This window comes from Macaca fascicularis, chromosome 9 (genome assembly GCF_037993035.2).
Source record: "Macaca fascicularis isolate 582-1 chromosome 9, T2T-MFA8v1.1".
NCBI classification, from domain to species: Eukaryota; Metazoa; Chordata; class Mammalia; order Primates; family Cercopithecidae; genus Macaca; species Macaca fascicularis.
In genome coordinates, this window is record NC_088383.1 from 34,023,822 (window position 1) to 34,043,446 (window position 19,625).

General features: G+C 40.2%; 1 protein-coding gene across 15 annotated transcripts in view; it reads right to left on the minus strand.

Annotated features, from left to right (window-relative positions):
* The window catches only part of NRP1 (neuropilin 1), a 158,012-nt gene that overhangs the window by 92,963 nt on the left and 45,424 nt on the right, over positions 1-19,625 (minus strand). For all 15 annotated transcript variants that reach the window (XM_074001382.1, XM_074001378.1, XM_074001376.1 and 12 more), the window contains one exon: positions 954-1,135. In XM_074001382.1, coding sequence (XP_073857483.1) covers positions 954-1,135 — 182 coding nt within the window. The remainder of the gene's footprint in view (positions 1-953; positions 1,136-19,625) is intronic.

Genomic DNA, 19,625 nt, shown 5'->3' on the forward strand with positions numbered 1-19,625 from the left:
CAGATCAGTGATCAGTTGCAGCTTAGATTCTCATAGGACCGCAAACCCTTTTGTGAACTACGTGTGCAAGAAATCCAGGTTGCGCTCTCCTTATAGGAGAATCTAACGCCTGAGGATCTGTCACTGTCTCCCATCACCTGTAGATGGGACCGTCTAGTTGCAGAAAAACAAGCTCAGGGTTCCCACTGATTCTACATTACAGTGAGTTGTATAATTATTTCATTATATATTACGAAGTAATGATAATGGGAATAAAGTGCACAATCAATGTAATGTGCTTGAATCATCCTGAAACCATCCCCCAACTCTGTCAGTGGAAAAATTTTCTTCCATGAAGCTGGTCCCTGGTGCCAAAAAGGTTGGAGACTGCTGCCCTGTAACACTGGCCAACACTTCAGACTGGTGAAATTTTGATTGCTGAAATATATTTCTTTTTTCAATTTAAGCACACTTCCTTCATACAGTGGGTAATTTAACCTTATTTTAAAGTACTTCCCAACATTTTTATAATGAGGATATATATTTTACAAAAGGATAAAAGCATTACTCCTATCTTTCTTTTCACTTTGTCTTTTGTGAAATCAAACAAGGTGAAATAAATTATAAATTTTTGTTTTTTTTTTAAGACAGAGTCTCACTCTGTCACCCAGACTGGAGTGCAATGGCCTGTACTCAGCTCACTGCAACCTCCACCTTCCAGGTTCAAGTGATTCTCCTGTCTCAGCCTCCCGAGTAGCTGGGATTACTGGCATACGCCATCATGCCCTGCTAATTTTTGTATTTTTAGTAGAGACTGGGTTTCGCCATATTGACGGGGCTGGTCTTGAACTCCTGAGCTCAAGTGATCCACCCGCCTCAGCCTTCCAAAGTGCTGGGATTACAGGCGTGAGCCACCGCACTCGGCCTAAATGAACTTTTAGTCATCCTTGTTCTACTGTAAGCTATTCACTCACCTCTCTTGAAAATTTCATAACGTATGGAAAATCCTGCACCGTGTGTTTCGTAGTCAGAGACAAATTTGATAAAAAGAAATTGCCCTGAAGACACAACAGGAGGAGGGGCTATCTTTCCACAGAACTTTCCCCATAAACGTCCATTTTCATTTTCTCCATCGAAGACTTCCACGTAGTCATACCTAACACACAAACATGGAAGAAAACATTAGGTTGGTGAGAAATGCCCTTTTAATTTCAATAACTTAGACACCAGCATCATCTAGCATAGTGTGCCAGGAAAAAAAAGATCTATCTGCATTCATCACTGCATTAAATGGAAGGAAAAAAAAATCTAGCAAAACGAAATAATTAAAATGGACTACATCATGTCTGTATACATCTGGCAACACAGAACTATTAAGAATAATGGTGTCCATTATACTTGCAGACAATGTCAGTTAAAGTAACCAATTAAAAAGAAAAAGAAAATCTCATGAGCACAATCCTCTATTATTAAATTGTGTTCCTTTGTCTATGGTGGTGGGGTGTCCATACATAATGCTATGCATTCTTTTCAAACTGTGAAGTTCTTTTATGAATTCAAAATGTCTCCTGGCTGGAGCTTTCTATGAACAATACTTTGATTTCTGTGAGCGACCCTCTAAACATATGGCCACAGAATAATAAACAGATTCTTTACTATTTAACTGCATTCCACCAAACTCCAGACTTCTTTGAAAATAGTCTCTCAGTAGCCACATCCAATAGTTAAAACACAGATTATCTTCCCCCAAATGACACTTGGATCCTAGAACGTAATTTCTCCCAAGAAAAAGTTTAGTTAAGAATGGAAAATAACTTTGTTTATACCCGCTAGTCTGAATCTTTAAAGTAATATCATTGTTTGAGTCTTTAAAGAAATCTTGTTGTTTGAGAAAGAAACGCTTGATACCACAAAAGTAATGAGATTTAAAATTCAGGCTTAATAATGACACTAAGGATACAAATCGTAAGGAAAGTGACCATAAATATTACTCAAAAGTTAACATGGAAATAAGATATACTTGGATCTTATTTATCTTTAAAATGTACAAAGCCATCACCAATACACTCGTGTCCCCTAGGAAAATAAGAAGGCTTTTGTTTATTTGGTGTTATGTATTTCTTAGTAGCTTGCTCTTTCTTCTCTTTTTATTTACCAAGTCACCTAGGAGCAAGAGAATCTGATTCATCTTCCATTTTTCTTCTAGAAATGACATGAAAACATTACAAGGCATTCATTTCCAACCTTTATTTTATTTCTGTGCTTAACTTGGTTCAAAAGTCCTGGGATATATTAATTTCAGGAATGGCTAAAATATGTCAGTAACATAAACTGTATCTGGCAATTTAAAAGAGATCAAAGTGGGGGAAATCTTCATGATGCCCAATGTCATCTTTAACAATCTCTTCTCAAACTGCCGGGGATGCATGACTTATGTTTACATAAAGTCTCAGGAGACAACTGCAACCATGATATCACTAGTTAAAGTGGACAGCTTAAGGCTCTTTAAATTAAAAATGACATTACCTCATCAGTTAAAACTGTGTGCCAGCTTTGTGTATATCAAGAAGAAAATAAAGCTGACATTGATGGAACTAAGCATTAACATATGTGAATTATTGTATTAACTGCATTTCCTCTGCTACATATGATGCTTCCAGTAGTAGATACTTGGCTTGCTAACACCACCGTCCCTTTGCAAAACTATGGAAATACACAGAGGTATTGTTCATTTCTCCGTACTTTGGGAAATGCTTTGCATGTTAAAAGAAGACAAAGGAGAAGGAGGAGGAGGAGAAAGAGGAGGAGGAGGGGAGGGAAGGAGGAAAAGGAGGAGGAGGAGGAAGAAGAAGAAAGCATTATGTTTAAAATCTTAACTAGCCTTATAATCAATGGGATGTAGCTGGAAAGGACACCATCTCTGTACTCATTAAAGCCCCACAAGCTGGCATTTATGGAGTAATTCCTTTTATCTCTACTGCTTCATTGATAAGGCAGGTTTGCATGTTTCACCCCACACCTTCTTATAATTTAACTGTGATTTGAACTGTTGACTGTGTTTGGCCTGGCGACGGTGCATCCAGCTCTGCAATATAGGCTTTTTACTTGAATCCTGACATGGTCTGAATACTAAGTGGCCAAATTCTAGCTCATGTTGCCTTCCAAGCACAAATAAGAGAGGTGGGTGAGGCATTCTGAAAAACTAAGGGCATTTCCGTTGAGGATACGTTCCTCTCAGGTAGCAGAGAACTCAGCTAATATAGTGCCGGTGGATTGCAACAGGGAAAGGAGCTAGTATTTTAATTCACATATCCTCCAATAGTAAATACTAGGCGCTCCTCTTGGCAAAAGTAAAAGCTATTTTTAAAAGTATGTGTGGGGTGGTGAGTGGGGGGTGGGGGCGGGATTAGAATCTCTTCCCAGCAAGAAATAAGTCATTGCACAGTTAAGTGCCAATTTTAGGAAATTGAATTATTCAGGAATACCATAGTTACATTTGTAAACTGGAAGGCTGCTATCGTTTTAGCACTTCTCTTGAAAGTACTATCCAACAGGGCCCCAAAGAGTATCACAAATAGCAGCTCTTGTAAATATTCAGGAGGGTGTACTGCGCACAAGTTGCAGAGGGGAGTATTGCCAAAGAAGTTAAGGAAGCAGCTTGCGTCTCCCTCTGGAGTTGATACCAGCTCCGCTCGCTAAGTTTCGCACTGGCAAGCGTGCTGCCAGGAATGCAACTGGTGTGCCAGCATCCCTCCCTAGAGACTAAACGTGTCACCACTGCAACGCACCCAGACTGCATTGGCCTGAGGCCCAGGATCCTGAGTTTGCAAATTTTGATCCTGAAGCCGGCTGCACATTGCTCTGTTACTGTTGCCAGTGTGGCAAACATGGCATTGCTCGGGATGTCAAGATCCCCAGTCACGACAGCACAGCAGCCCGGCAAAGGTGAGAATGAAGGCACCTGTTTGGCTCTCATTCACTCCCCGTGTTCCAGACGCTGGATGAGAGCTGGGAATTAGGTCCGAGGAATTTAATTCATAAAAACTAGAGGAGGGGTCAGAGAGTTGACCCCTCTGTCTGTCTGGGTCCCTGCTCTGGAGAAAGAAAACTCCAGTTCACAAGGAAGCTATGAATGGGTCCAAAGGGCACCACCGTTCTATGCAAGGTGTTTTTCTCTCTGCTCACATACAGACAGGGCTCCCATCTGGGGAAGGTCCCTCTCCAGACCTCACCCTCCCCGCTTACCACCCCCAGAATGTAAACATGATGTGGATTTTTTAAATATTCAGAAGACAACCAACCCCTCCCTCCTCATTTAGGCATCTTCCCATTATTTTTCTTAAATTTGCTACCTTAAACCTTTTCCATTCTATAGTAACAGTGGTGAAGTGGGTGAACATTTACTGCCAACTAACTCAAAGATAGATCTCTGCCTAAACCCTTTTGTAATTAAAAGGTACTTTGCCACAGTTTCAATTTTGGGGTTTAATCCACCAGGTCGTTGTTTTCATGAGCGTCCCTGGCTTTAGAATCCCCGCTCCTCAAGCTAAAAGCCTACTGGCTCCGTATTTCCCCAGGCTCAATTTATCTACGTAGATGCGGGTGGTGAAACATTTTGAATCCTAACAGTAATCACAGGTTAGGTTTCCCAGAAGAGTGCTCAAAGAATAAAGATTTCTTTCTAAGAATTCTTGAAAGGATTACCTAGAGATTATTTTTTTTCTTTGGGAAAGTTTGAATTATGGCTTTAGGAAAATGGCCAAGTAAGGGGAAAAGTGATGGGAAAATGAGAAATGTATTCAGTCACTAAAGAGCGGTTTCGGAGGCTTTATAGGTATGCGGTGCTGAACAGACGAATAGTGACTTTGCCTAAGTCAGGTTTTGTCTTGTAAGCACAAATGACCCCGGACTCTCTATGGTGGAGATGGTTAATGGAAAGGAAGCTAATCCTCCACAGGGTGTTGTCTGACACTGTGAGCTACTGTACCAACTCCCCAGGCTTCTGGACATTCTCACATTATTAGGAAGGGGGATTTGAGGTGGTGGTGTCTTTTTAATCTCCTTCCAAGAGGATCTCCCCCCACTGGCATACATACATTAATAACGGAGAAATATGATGCCTGACATCATAAGCTGGAGTGAGAAATGATGTCGGCGAACACAATTTTCACCTGCAAAAATGTGTTTCTGTGGGTCTTTGGTTTATTTTGCACGAGGCATTAATAGCTATTAAAACTGAACAACCTGTAAACGACTGCTGTGCTGCCGTCCAAGAATTAACTTACGTATCCCCCAAAAGAGAACAGATTTTTCTTCCAGAGTATTAGAAAGAGGATTTGGAAATAAAAATATACAGTGGTGGAGGTAGGAGGAACCAATTAGTCTGCATCTGTGTTTCTGAGTGGTTTTACACGAGAGTCATCCCCTAGTGGTTCTGGCTTGCTTGCAATGTTCTAATCACAATGTATGAAAAGTCTTAAAAGAGTCATAGCCTGTTATTTAACAAAAGCATTTTTTAGAAATCTGTTCTAAGGAAACAACCCAGAATAATGTCAAATACCATGGAATATTATTCAGTCACTAAAAAGCGTGTTCAGCTCATGCCTGTAATCCCAGCATTTTGGGAGGCCAAGGCCGGTGGATCACGACGTCAGGAGATCGAGACCATCCTGGCTAACACGATGAAACCCCGTCTCTACTAAAAATACAAAATATTAGCCAGGCGTAGTGGCAGGCGCATGTAGTCCCAGCTACTCGGGAGGCTGAGGCAGGAGAATCACTTGAACCTGGGAGGCAGAGGCTGCAGTGAGCCGAGACGGCGACACTGCACTCTAGCCTAGGCAACAGAGTGAGACTTCATCTCAAACAAACAAACAAACAAACAAACAAACAAACAAACATGTTCAGGCCAGGCACGGTGGCTCACACCTGTAATTGCAGTGCTTTGGGAGGCCGAGGCAAAAGGATTGCTTGAGGCCAGGAGTTTGAGACCAGCCTGGGTAACAAAGCAAGAACCCCCAACCCCTTCTCTACAATTTTTTTTTTAATTGGCAAGATACGGTGGCTCGTGCCTGTAGTCCCGCCTGTTTGGGAGGCTGAGGTGGGAGGATCACTTGAGCCTAGGAGTCTGAGATTGCAATGCGCTGTGATTGTGTCACTGCACTCCAGCCTGGTCAACAGAGCAAGATCCTGTCTCTAAAATTAAAAAAAAAAAATGCTCAACAAGTTTCTTAAATAACTGGAAAAATGCTTATGATATAATCAGTGAAAAATCAGAATATAAAACTCTATGTACAGTATATTCTCAATTCTTATTCATATGCAGAAAAAAAGCTAGAAGGAACTAACTAGGCCAAGCCATTAGGTGGTTATCTCTGGGTAGTGACGTTACGTTCCTTATTCATTTCTGTATTTTTCAAAATTTTTACAATGGACAAGTAGTCCTTCATAATCACATAAAACTTATTTTGAAAAGCACTAACTACCTATATAGAAATAAGCAAATCAATACCTGTTTGCCTTATTTTCCATTTTTTGGTTAAAAAAAAAACACTATCTTGGAAGTGAATCAAAGACTGGCTTTTATTTATTTATTTATTTATTTTACCACTGGATCAATGAGATGCTCTGTGTGATATTTATTTTTAGGACCGGAAAGTTAAAATGAATTGGATTTGGTCTCCTATTTTCTGAAAGGCTGGCAAGAATTCTTGACATTGCACGGGAATTTCCATGTCAGCATGTTCTCACATGTATTATCTAATTTAGTCTTTACAATGATCCCAGGAAGGCAGGTAGTAGGTGGTATCCTAGAAAGAGCCCTGAGCTGGGGGAGTACTGCATAAGGGACCCAGGAATGAGGTACTTTTTATGCTTTTAATATTTCCTACTTTGGGGCAAGCTTGATTCCGGTATCTGCACTTGTTACTCCCTTTCATATTTTGGGGGGAGGGGGATGGGTGTGGCCTTACTTTAGAATTCGCCATTAACTATGGGTGATTCATTTTTCCACTGGTTATTGTTGCTAGACAATTGTCTCATCAACTAATACCTCATTGATTTTTCTGTGTGCTTAGAGCATCTTGGTTTGCACAAAGATTCATTGAAAGGACTACAAGAGATAAGACAAAATAAGTCCTGGATCAAAGACATATGTTCCATAATTTGATACCAGCTTGGGCCACAAAGCAAGAGCCCCTAACACCTTCTCTACAATTTTTTTTTTTTTTTTTTTTAATTAGCAGGGTATGGTGACTCGTGCCTGTAGTCCCAGCTACTTGGGATGCTGAGGTGGGAGGATCACTTAAGCCCAGGAGTTTGAGGCTGCAGTGAGCTGTGACTGTGCCACTGCACTCCAGCCTGGGCAACAGAGCAAGACCCTGTCTCTAAAATTAAAACAAAAAGAAAAAAATTGCTGAATAAAAGTTTTTAAATACAGGAAAAATGCTTATGATATAATCAGTAAAAAAATGCTTATGACATAATCAGTGCATGAGTGAGTGTATGTGACAGAGAGAGACAGACACAGGCAGCAGTCTTGGTGTCTGGTGAGTCCCACTGAATGGGCTTCCTGTCAGAGCTGTCCTGGTCCTCCTGCTCGGGGACCTCATGACTACTGGAAACAAAGCCCAGCCTGCAAGACTGAGATGAAACACGGTTGGCTCCTGGAGGGGGCTGCATGGTAGCGCTAATTTTGGTTCCTTCCTCGCACCAGCACTGTGGGCCTGATCACGGGCAGCTCCAGGGAAGGCCTGACCACCACCACCGCTGCCACCAGCCTGGGTGGCAATGCCCAGTTTCAGAGCAGCTAAGGGAACTGAGCCTCAGGGCAGTGCCAGAGAATCCCTAGACCTTTCTATGAGAAACGGAGAGGCTGGGCCATGACCTGGCTGCTGTCCTCCCAGTTCCTAACATGTGGTCAAATGCCAAATTTCTATGAAAGTCATTCTAAATGTGTATAAAATATAAAATTGCATGCTACAGAATATTAAATAAAGAAGAATAATAAAGAATATTGCTTTATTATATTGTAATTTCCTTTGAAGTTTGTTTTTAAGTTTATAAAGTATTTTTTCTTTTTTATAAAAACACATTTTTCTACATATATTTTTCACACATATTTAATGTATTTATTCACTCATTCATTCATCTATCTATGTATCTATCTTCCAATTTGCTCTCTGTGTATTATAAGCAGGATTGTGGGACCTATGTCTTTGATCCAGGGCTTATTTTTATATTTTATGACACTTCCTAAAACTCCGTTTTTCTTACTTCTTGTGGTCCTTTCAATACACCCCACAAACCTAATTTTTAAACTATAGCATTACTACTTCTATACTTTGCGATGTGTTTATGCATATTTGCATCTAGTAATACGCTGTAGATTCTGTCAGGATGTAAGCTGACATTTTTTTTTTTCTGTTGGGGCAAGCACTTATGACTTATTAATAATTCCCTTCATTTTGGTAGGACAGTGATTATTTAGTAGCCTTTCCATTTCCCCACCATTGAACTCCTTCACCAATCTTATCACCCAAACTCAGATTCCATCTATTACTATATGGGAGGACTCAAGGTTTTTGCTGTCTGCATAGCTCCAAAATAAGTACAAGTTCCAAATTTCAGGGATGATCTCCTGGGCTGCTTGGACACAAGCCACAGAGCTGGGAAGAATGTGATGCTAAGACCAGAGCAGCAATGTGACATCCATCAGTGGCTGCTGGATGTACTTAAGCTACACCCTCTCTCCTGCAACCAACTTCACTGACTATAAATGGGATACCAAGTCCTCACCTCTCTTGCAGAAAAAAAAATTAAAACGTTTTCAGAAACATTTGTCTTGTCTTATGTCATTGTCTTCCTCAAAATCCTACATAGTGTGACCTTTGAGCTTGTCCAAAGGCTTCAAGGACATTCTCCTGCAAGAAATTCCAATCCGATATAGTCCACCTAATATCTTACTCTGATTCAGTTTAGGAAAGGTTTCCATATATGTCATACTGAGATGACCAGTTCTTGAATAATCAAAGTACAGTAAAGCTCACAAAGCTAATCTCACACATTAAAAATGTAACCTTTAAGTTTTTGTAATGTCTCAGGGGTCATAACAATGACTATCAATAATTTTATTGTCACTAAGAAACCTGATGATTAATTTATGAAATAGGTAATCACATCAGGTACAAGAGTTTATAGTCTCAGGAAAGAAGGTATTATAAAAGTGAGGAAAAAATAAAATATCAAAGAAAAAATTTATAAGAAACATTAAAAGAGATCAAAATGGCTTTCATTGTAGTAATGCAAAGGAATAATAATTAATTGTGCATAAGAATATGAGAGCTGTCATGGGTGACGGTTAGTCAAGGCTGACTTGGAAAGAGAGAAACCAAGGCAATGAATGTCTAGCAGATAGTGGACTGTTGGTTTCCTATTGCAAAATAACAAATTATCACCAATTTAGTGACTTGAAACAACGCACAGTTCTTAGCTCACAGGTCTACAGATCGGAAGTCTGGGATGACCTTGCTGGATTCTCTGCTCAGGGCATCACAGGGCAGAAATCAAGGTGCTGGCTGGGCTGCATTCTTATCTGGAGCTGGGGATCCTCCTGGAAGCTCGTACCACTGTGGCAGAGTTCAGGTTCTTGCAGATGCAGGGCTGCAGCCTCTGCCCTCTTTCTGGCTGCCAGCTGGGGGTGCTCCCAGATCCTCTCCATCTTCAGTGTCAGCAGTTGATAATCTCCCTAGCATTGCATTCTTCTCACATTTCCACGGGCTTCTGGAAATGCTCAGTCCCTTCACCAGATGAAGTCATCTCACCCAGGATAATCTCCCTTTTTTGAGGTTGACGGATGATTTGGTACCTTAATTAAATCTGCAAAAGCCTTTTGCAGAAGCTCCTAGATTTGTGTTTGATTGAATAACTGGGAGAAAGTATGTGGATATGAGAGGCTGTAGATCTTGGGGACCCTCTTGGAATTCTGCCTACCACTAAGACCAGGCTCTTCTAGGACACATGGGGATTGAAAGCTGCAATGGGTACTGAAGGCAGGAGGGATCATCTGCTCCATCACCTGATGCAGCAAAAGGCAGTCAGGTCTAGGGTAAAGCCAAGGGCAGGACTGGGAAGCAAGCGATGGTGGAGGCTGTTTCAATGCCTCTCACCATATTGGCTACAGGTTTGGAAGCTCTGAGCCTACAGGCATTGCTCACAAGGAATAGGAAAGCAGGATAATTGATTGAGCCACACTCTCCTGATTGAAGCAAAACCAGAAGCTCCAAGATTGATTGCCCAACACACGTCTAGAGACAGAAAACTGATAACAGCTTAACTCAAAAATAAATGTATCAAAGCATTAAAGACATACGGTGTTAAACAATGATCAAAATATATAATGTTAATGAAAAAATATTTGGAATCTAAGTTTCTTGTTTCTAGGAGTTTCATTGCATAATTAAGATTTATTGTCCAGGAAGACTTGTTTTAAAAAAAAAATCACCCTTCACATGGGAAAATATTTCTCTGATTTACCTCAGATTATAAAACCCAAGGATGCAGTCTAAACGGAAGGGAAGGAACGCCTCCCTTAAAACAACTCTGCTCCAGAAGTGATGGAATCTTCTAGTGTCAGACTTGCAAAGTTCAGTATTTGTAGAAAACTCACATGCCTGTAATTACGATAAACTCAATTCCCATGTAAAACTGTGCCATCTGGAAGATATTAACATCATTTATAACTTGTTCACCTCCCTATTTCGTAGAAAATTTTTACTCCTTGCCAACTTTCCACTGTTCTTCAGGGAAAAAAAAAAAAGAATTACTTTCATGGATTGTCTCAAGAAGAGTTTATATAGCAAGTCCAGCCATCAAGAAGTGATAAAGGAGGCATTTTGTACATATTTACTTCCTTCTTATTGCTTTAAGTCCTTATATCCTTACTTTGAATTTTTTTTTTCCTATAAAGAATATTCTCCACCAGGCACTGTGGCTCACACCTGTAATCCCAGCACTTTGGGATGTAGAGGTGGGCGGACTGCTTGAGGTCAGGAGTTCGAGACCAGCCTGAGCCATGTGGTGAAACGCCGTCTCTACCAAAAATACAAAAATTAGCTGGGCGTGGTGGCACACGCCTGTAGTCCTAGCTACTTGTGGGGCTGAGGCAGGAGGATCACTTGAACCTGGGAGCTTGAATCGAGATGGCACCGCTGAGCTCCAGCCTAGGTGATAAAGTGAGACCTTGTCTCAAAAAAAAAAAAAAAAAAGGGAAAGAAAGAAAAAGGAAAAAAGAATATTCTCCTCTCCTCTCCCTGCAGACTTCCTTTTTTTTTTTTTTTTTTTTTTTTTTTGAGACAAAGTCTCACTGTCTTGCCCAGGCTGGAGTGCAGTGGCACAATCTCGGCTTATTGCAACCTCTGCCTCCCAGATTCAAGCGATTCTCCTGCCTCAGCCTCCCAAGTAGCTGGGATTACAGGTGTGCACCACCACACCCAGCTAATTTTTGTACTTCATTAGTAGAGACAGGGTTTCATCATGTTGGCCAGGCTGGTCTTGAACTATTGACTTCAAGCAATCCACCCATCTCAGCCTCCCAAAGTGCTGAGATTACAGTTGTGAGCCACCACGCCCGGCCTCCAAAGTAATTTTTTAAAAGTGAACTGACCCTTTGTTTTTTTTAAGCACAGTCCTGCAGAGAAGATTGAGGCCATAAGAAATGGATTCTGTTCTTTGTTCCCAGGCTCAGGAGCCACTCCTGCACCTTTGATCCAAAAGGCGGCTCCTCCATTAAGAAGGATCACCATCTTTGACACCTCACAAAGTGTCACAGGGGACAATGAGGAAAGGAGGTGACACCTGCCTGACGTCTGGCAGTGAAGTCAGCCAAAACTGGATGACTGTGATCTCAGTCAATCTGCCACTGACTTGTGCCCTGGACAGGTCACTAACTGACTTCTGTGAGTCTCAGTGGCTCATCTGTAAAATGGACAAAATGATGATTACCTCGCAGAAACCCAGAGAGAAACAAACGAAATCATATATGTCACGATGCTTGTAACGGTTCGATGGTCCCTTTCCAAGTGAGGTTGGGATATGGAGAGAAGGAAAGAGACAAATACATAGAAAACCAAATGGAGAAGAGCTTTGTTTTCCACAGGGTATGCTACTGGGTCAAAACAGGCTGTAGTTTAGGTAGTCCAGAAAATTTAGCTATTGCTATCTCCCAGGGGACTCTATCACTTAGAAGATAACCAACTCTCAGAATATGGCCATAGCCTGATATTCTGAAAATTACTATTTGGAATGACAGTCAGTTTTGCCCTAGCATTGCTCTCAAAGTTCAATCAATCAAAGCCATTGTCAGTAATGGAGTTAAATAAAGCGATTTATATGTACCATGGTATGTTTTTTTTTTTTAATCATGAAATCCGTTAAGTGTTTCCATTGATGTACCCAACCGATTTAATGAAGTGCAGTTGGATTAGTGCTATTAGCGTGCAGTGCTGAATTTGCTCAAACAGCCCCCTTAATTGGTATGGTAGAGGCACTAGCGTGCAATTTCCAGTTCTGGAAAGGTAGTACGTCTGGCTTACTGCATCGCAAAATCATAATCCTCAAATTTTCTTTTTAATTCTTTGGAAACAAGAAATGAAGCAATAATTCTGTTTTATATTATAGGACCTAATGTGCTCATTTAAAGATATTTTTAAAATCCTCCTGATTAATTCGTAATTATCCAGTGGGGATCTAGGTAGTTTGCTAATCAAAGCTACAGGAATTAAAGTTGGCAAATTCTTATTTTTTAAAGTCCCCGCCACCGCACCTCACCCAATAACTACCATAGAACATTTTCAGCATCAACTAGGGGAGATTATTTATTCTGGAACAGGGAAGTCCTTTATCTTAAAATGACCAGTCATCTTTTCTGAACAAAAGCAAAAAATGTTGAAGAAAAATGGGTCTACTGACAGCAGTTAGATACTTCTTCCTTTTAGTGGCACTAATATTAAAAGAAATGTTGAGCTGAACTTTTTTGTCTTTTTTTTTTTTGAGGCAGAGTCTTGCTCTGTCACCCAGGCTGGAGTGCAGTGGCACGATCTTGGCTCACTGCAACCTCTGCTTCCTGGGTTCAAGCAATTCTCCTGCCTCAGCCTCTTGAGTAGCTGGGACCGCAGGTGCCCACCACCACACCCAGCTAATTTTTGTATTTTTAGTAGAGACAGGGTTTCACTATGTTGGTCAGGCTGATCTCGAACTGCTGACCTCGTGATCCACCTGCCTTGGCCTCCCAAAGTGCTGGGATTACAGGCGTGAGCCACCGCACCTGAACTTTAAGAAGGGCAGTGAGCACTGACCTAAGTCAAAATTGCACAATTTTGTTCAACAGACCCTTCCAGTTTCCTTAAAGTACAAACTGCTAAGATAACCACAACCAAGAAATATGAATCTTTTAGAAATGTTCCTAATGTATTCATGATGCTAGAATGAAATGTACATGAGAAAAACAGACCATGTGTTAGAGAGTTTCCTTTTCTTTAATCTCCAGTGTTTACTGAAAGCAGCATACTGTTTGCTATAAATCATCTTTAGAGTCTGATACGTTCATGCTTAGAGTATTTGTCCATTTTCTTTTTTTCATTATCTGAAATTCTATTAAGTCAAAAGGTGGGTGTATCAACTCCATACTACTAAACTTCTATTAGTCTTACTATCCTGCCAAATATCCTCTATATGCCCAAAATCAATTTGTAATGCAGTGAATAATTTATATAATGAGAAATATATCTATAGATGTACAATAATACTTCAGATATAAACTAGAGCTTTTTCCTCTCTGACAACATGCGAGAATAAAAGATTCAGAGAATCGCTGTTTATTATCTAGCCAGTATTTCACATGATTTTGTTTATTTTCACTGACTTGCCTTACAGACTAATGAATTGGTGTACAGCAAACCTTTTACTATCTGTATATTAGAAGCAAGCTCATGGAGAGAAGAAAGGATTGTAATGACCTAGGTAACCTCATGATTTATATGGACCTTAGGGAATAATTGTGTGTTTAGAAGAAAGGAAAGCAACAGCCATAAACGTTACCTAAGAGCAGGAGCACCATCTCAGCTGAGTTTAAGCATATGACCACACAAAGGTGCAACTTGCTGAAATGGGCCCTGTGGTTGAACATGTTTTAAACTAAACAAGGGGAGCACACAACCCCCATCCTACCATCTAAAGTGCTCCTCAATCCCAAAATAACCTTATGGCAATCCTAACAGGAAAAAATAGAATAGGGTCAAGTTCATTAAAATAAAACGTGGCATAAAGCAAACATGTCCAAATGTACTCTTCTCCTAACACAATAGAAGCTAGAGAAAGGTATAAAAAATTCCCCCGATAATACTTAAGGCTCAGCTGTGACAACAAGACAGGTAGGCAAAGGCAGAGAGAATGTTGTTCTTTACCTTCTTTGACAGATTATTATTCCAGCAAAAAGGGGATTTGTTTTTACTAAAAACTAGAATATATAAAATAACTTAGCTTTTTACCATATTTAAGCAACTTAATGTCTTTGAATATATTTAATGTAGACAGTTGCAGTTGACTGTACTTTATGCATAAAATTCATTAAGAGGATTGATAAAGTCACAGAAAGAGATAGGAACAAGCTGATTTTTCAGCATTTTAGTTTTTGAATTATTTGGGAGCATATAAGTGCTCATTTAAAAATGTCCAATAAAACAGGCCTTTTGGAAATCCTTCCAGTTGAAACTTATTAAAAACATTACAGGTTCCTGAAATTGCAATATTTAAAAATACCCCGTATTTCAGATATTTCATTAATTCTTTTCCTTTATGGCAAATTCCCGAGATCATATTATTGTTTTCATCACTTTCTAATCTATTGTGTTTACTCCCTTTTTCTCACTAGTCTTATAAAATGCTTCAAGAGAAATTTTTTTTGATAGTAATTAGGGAAACGCTGCAAATAATGTTCTTTTCATGAATATTCACAATTTATATCAGTAACTTCAAGGCTCTGAGAGTTATGAAACCCTGAATTAACTTGGTTAAACCCAACATACGCCAATCTCATTGATCACATGACCCTTTTATGACATAATACCTATGGAATCAGTGTCGTCATGAAGTGCTTGCTATGTGTTATTTTGAAAAGTCATTTACTTTGCACAAGCACAGATCAGAGGCAATGAAAAAAATTCTGGGAGAGAATCAACTTTGTAAATGAAAACATACATTTGAGAAGACAGAGATAAATTTGGCAATCTAGTTCTTTCTCCTTATTCTGCCTTCAATGTTAAGGATTTAATTTGACTCAGTGCTTTGAAAGACTGTTTTAGCAACTGTTTCTGGCCAAACAAGTACAATGCTGATACCTAAGACTGTGCCTATACTTGGTAAAAAGAGCTCAACCAAGGCTGTCAAAGGCACTTAGCTTGTTTTCCTCTAGTTTGTCTCCCTCAGAGCAGGAGTCAAGAATGCCCTGGTTTTACTACTTTGAGTTAAGGTGACCACCATGAATAGAACGAAGCAATATTGTACAGTGGGAAGATATAATAGGCCAAGATTGCATTGTATAGATGGAAAAACTGGAGCCCAGAACACTCAACGGACTGGAACAGTATTCCAGATGCAGTTATAATAGGAGAATCAGAACTTACCACAGTATTCGGATGAAAGACAAATCGTGACATCTCATTTTTTAGGCGATGATGGGAGATTTTTCTGTGATCATTAGGATCCACTTCTAATTTGAGATTCCTACCACGAGATTTCTCATCCTTGCTCAAAACCCTACAGGAAGGGGGCTGGGTGCAGTGCTGTAATCCCAGCACTCTGGGAGCTGAGGTGGGAGGATCACCTGAGGTCAGGAGTTTGAGACTAGACTGGCCAACATGGTGAAACCCCATATCTACTAAAAATACGAAATTAGCCAGGCGTGGTGGCACATGCCTGAAATCCCAGCCACTCTACTCTAGAGGCTGAGGCAGGAGAGCTGCTTGAACCAGGGAGGCTGAGGCTGCAGAGAGCCAAGATCGAGTCACTGCACTCCAGCCTGGGTGAGAGAGCGAGACTCCATTTCAGAAACAAAACAAAACAAAACAAAACAAAAAACAACAACAACAAACAAAACCTACAAGAAGGGGAAATTCTGAATCCAGACAGGAAGCTCATCCCATCTCTGATCCCCAGGTGATTATTCCAAATCTTCCTAACTTTGCCTCCAATCTGTTCCCTCAACTATTGTTTCTTCAGTATTTAATGCCATTCCCACCCATTGATCCTAAGACTGCATTTAAGTCCTCTTCTACATGACAGCCTTGCAGTTATCGGCACCACGATGTCACTTCCCCATGATGAGTTCCTAATTTTATGTCATTATGAGAAGGCACAAATTTAAAGAACTCATTTATTGGACTGACACCTAAGAAATAGGCCCAAACACAGATAAGAAGAGAAATGACTTCTTTAATTGCATAAAGGTTGTTGAGATGTTATTATTTTAACAAGACAGGGATGGCAAGCACTTTGAAAAGTGTGTATGTATGTATTTCACAGGCTCGGCAAGATGTATGGGAAGTCTGTGTCACAGAGGGAAGGATGGATGACTAGACTTCCCCTCTGTGTTCTTATCCCTTAAATGCCTTGCTTTTCCCTCCATTCCTATATCCTCCAGCCTCTGCCCTTCTTGCTAATCTGGAACCAGGCAATCTAGAGGTAGAGTCTTGCGATGAGAATGAAGATATTCCTATCATTCTTTGGAGCAAGGATCCAGGAAATGGAGAGAGGTCCAGGGCAGAAGGAAGGGCTGATCCAGGTTTCTCATAGATGGCCCCAAGCACCAGAGAGCCAAAGAAATGCCTGGATGACCATTTAACACAAGCATTTTCCACATCTATTTTGAGGGTTGGCTTTCTGATGCCACAGAACGAACTTAACTTATTCTGCTGACTTTTCTTTTATAAACTGGGCATGCCAGCCAAGAACTCCAAATTCTGGACAAAGAACATGCCTATTTTTGTAACTGTTTAATTGCTATGCTGACTTTTCTCTTCCCCCTCCTCATGCAACTAGGCAATTTCATGCCAAATCTTATAGTCCATTTAACATTTTTACGTGTGTGTAATATAATAAGATTATTGCTGCACTGTAAAAATGTCATTGATTCAGGGGACCTTTCTTAATGACTCAGAGTGCAATAATCCCCCTTCCCAGACATAGCAAAATACCCATTTTCACTAATTAAACATACACATAACCTTCATAAATTATGAATTTAAAATCGGCTTTTGTAAATTTCAAAGTCAAATGGCCTTTATATCAATTACTTACTAAGGAATTCCTCCCTAATTATTCACCAAGAACATACACTCAAAAACACAGGTTAGCAGCTCAAATACTACTGGAGCAGAACTAACATTGAATTTGGCAGTCATTAAAAATAATAACTTCAACTTGATGTTTTTCTAAGTTTTCTTCTTTAAATCCAATGTCTTCAAAAATACTTTCTCATTAATGTGTGACAGGCACGTTAAACATAGGCTGTGCAAATATTTGAACAGTAATAATATTGATTTCTTCCACGGCAATTTTCCATACAAATGGTAGAAGACTACTAGCAAAAGTTCTGATTTCTACTCTCATGATGCTTTGCGATTAAACAGGAAAGGATTCTTAGCATATACGACATACATAATTTTTAGTGAAAAAAGTAGTAATAGCTTATATTTATGTAGCCCATTTTTCTGAAAAGCTGAAAGAGGTTTTATGCTTGTCATTATTTTAGAAGCTTGGAGAGAAAGAATGAACAGGTGATGTCCTGTTACACATGAGAATACCTTTACTGCAGCTATGTCCCCAACACTGTTGGGAGAGTTGTCGACTTGATAAGAACATGGGTTTCACAGGCAATTCTTTAGCCTGACTAGTGAGTCTGCTGAATTAACTCCTGCATTCTTCAGCCGGGGGCCCATAGAGGCGTCTGGAGTGGAAGGAATGGCATAGACAGAGTCAATGCCTCATCCGTGGGTCTGAACCTTGTTGCCTGTGACTAGGATATCAAGCTATAGCATGGGTGCTGTGGAGAAGGTAAGAGAAATGGAAGCTGTGTCTGCTGAAGATCATTTGAGGACATTTCCATGGCAGCTTGTCTGCCATGGTGTCTCGAGCATGCTTCACAACGTCAGAGCTGTCTCAAGATAGAGTGTGAGCCCGAGCTTTTCTGGGTTGCAAACAACACAGTGCCTTTCTTTCTAACTCTAACCCAGACTTGGTAAAGAATGGTATCTAAATCTGGTTAAAGTGAACTTTGATGACGGTCTTAAGAAATAAAATATATATCTTGGTAGATAAATGTCAGGGTAAAATGAAAGTTAGGATGGGTGATTTGGAGATCAAATGTGTGTCCAGGTATTGGCCACAGCGTTTTCACTTTAAAGCTCAAACAGAAAGAGGCATGCCTTGGCTAATCCTGTGGGTGCGTTTCTGCCCCAACTCCCTACCCAGTTGCTATTCTTGGGATAGTGTTAGTTCTTTTTACATTTCTTAGAGATGGAGTCTCGCTATGTTGCCCTGGCTGGAGTGCAGTGGCTATTCATAGGCACAATCCCACTACTGATCAGCATGGGAGTTTTGACGTGCTTTGTTTCCAACCTGGGCTGGTTCACCCCTCGTTAGGTAAGCTGTTGGTCCCCTGCTCCGAGGTCACCTTTATCGATGCTGAACTCAGTGTGGACATCTCCTCAGCACAGTGCACTATAGCCCAGAACTCCTAGGCTCAAGTGATCCTCTCACCTCAGCCTCCTGAGTAGCTGGGACTACAGGCACACCACTTTGCCTGGCATGTTAGTTCTTTTGAAGGACAAAGACAAGAGCCTGATGTCGCTCATATAACTAGAGAGTTTTTCTGGCATCCCTTTCCTAGAAGTTTCTTTTTTCTTTTTGCTGCTGATTCAAATCCCACTCTTTCAAAGCCCACCCAAGGTTCATTTATTCTGTGAAGCTTTTCTTACACTCAATCACCTGTAAATGTTCCCCTACTTGAATGTATAAAACCCTTAATTAAGGAGTACAAGCCAAGGAATAAAAGTTTGCCAAATGTTGCACTACAACTATTTTTAGGGGGGTCTTGTGCGTCTTATTTGCTTCCCTGATAAAATGTATACTTTTAGGTAGGAAATATCTCCCTTCTTACCCTAAACTTTTCTGAGAATCAAAAACAGTACTGTTTCCCCAGGATTAAGCTCATGCTACTGAGAAAATGAACCTACAATAGAAACTAGAACAACCACCACATAGCCCAGGTAGTCAAACTATTTTATATTCATACTTTTAACAACACTTAACCAGAATCTTCTAAATCATTTAGGAACTAGCTCTGGAAGAGAACACCTTAAACTTTCAGAAATTTTTTTTTTAAAAATCACATAAATCACTTCTGGGAAAACTCAAAGCATGGCGGGGTATACTGCTTTTGTTCCAATTACATTAAACCTTATAAAAACAGCCACCATGACGACAACATCTCTTCGGAAGGGCATGCCAAATACTTAGGGGGCTTAGTCTCACCAAGACGTTCTGGGATTTGGTTACCTAACGTCTATTAGTGATAATAAGTATTATGTCTATAG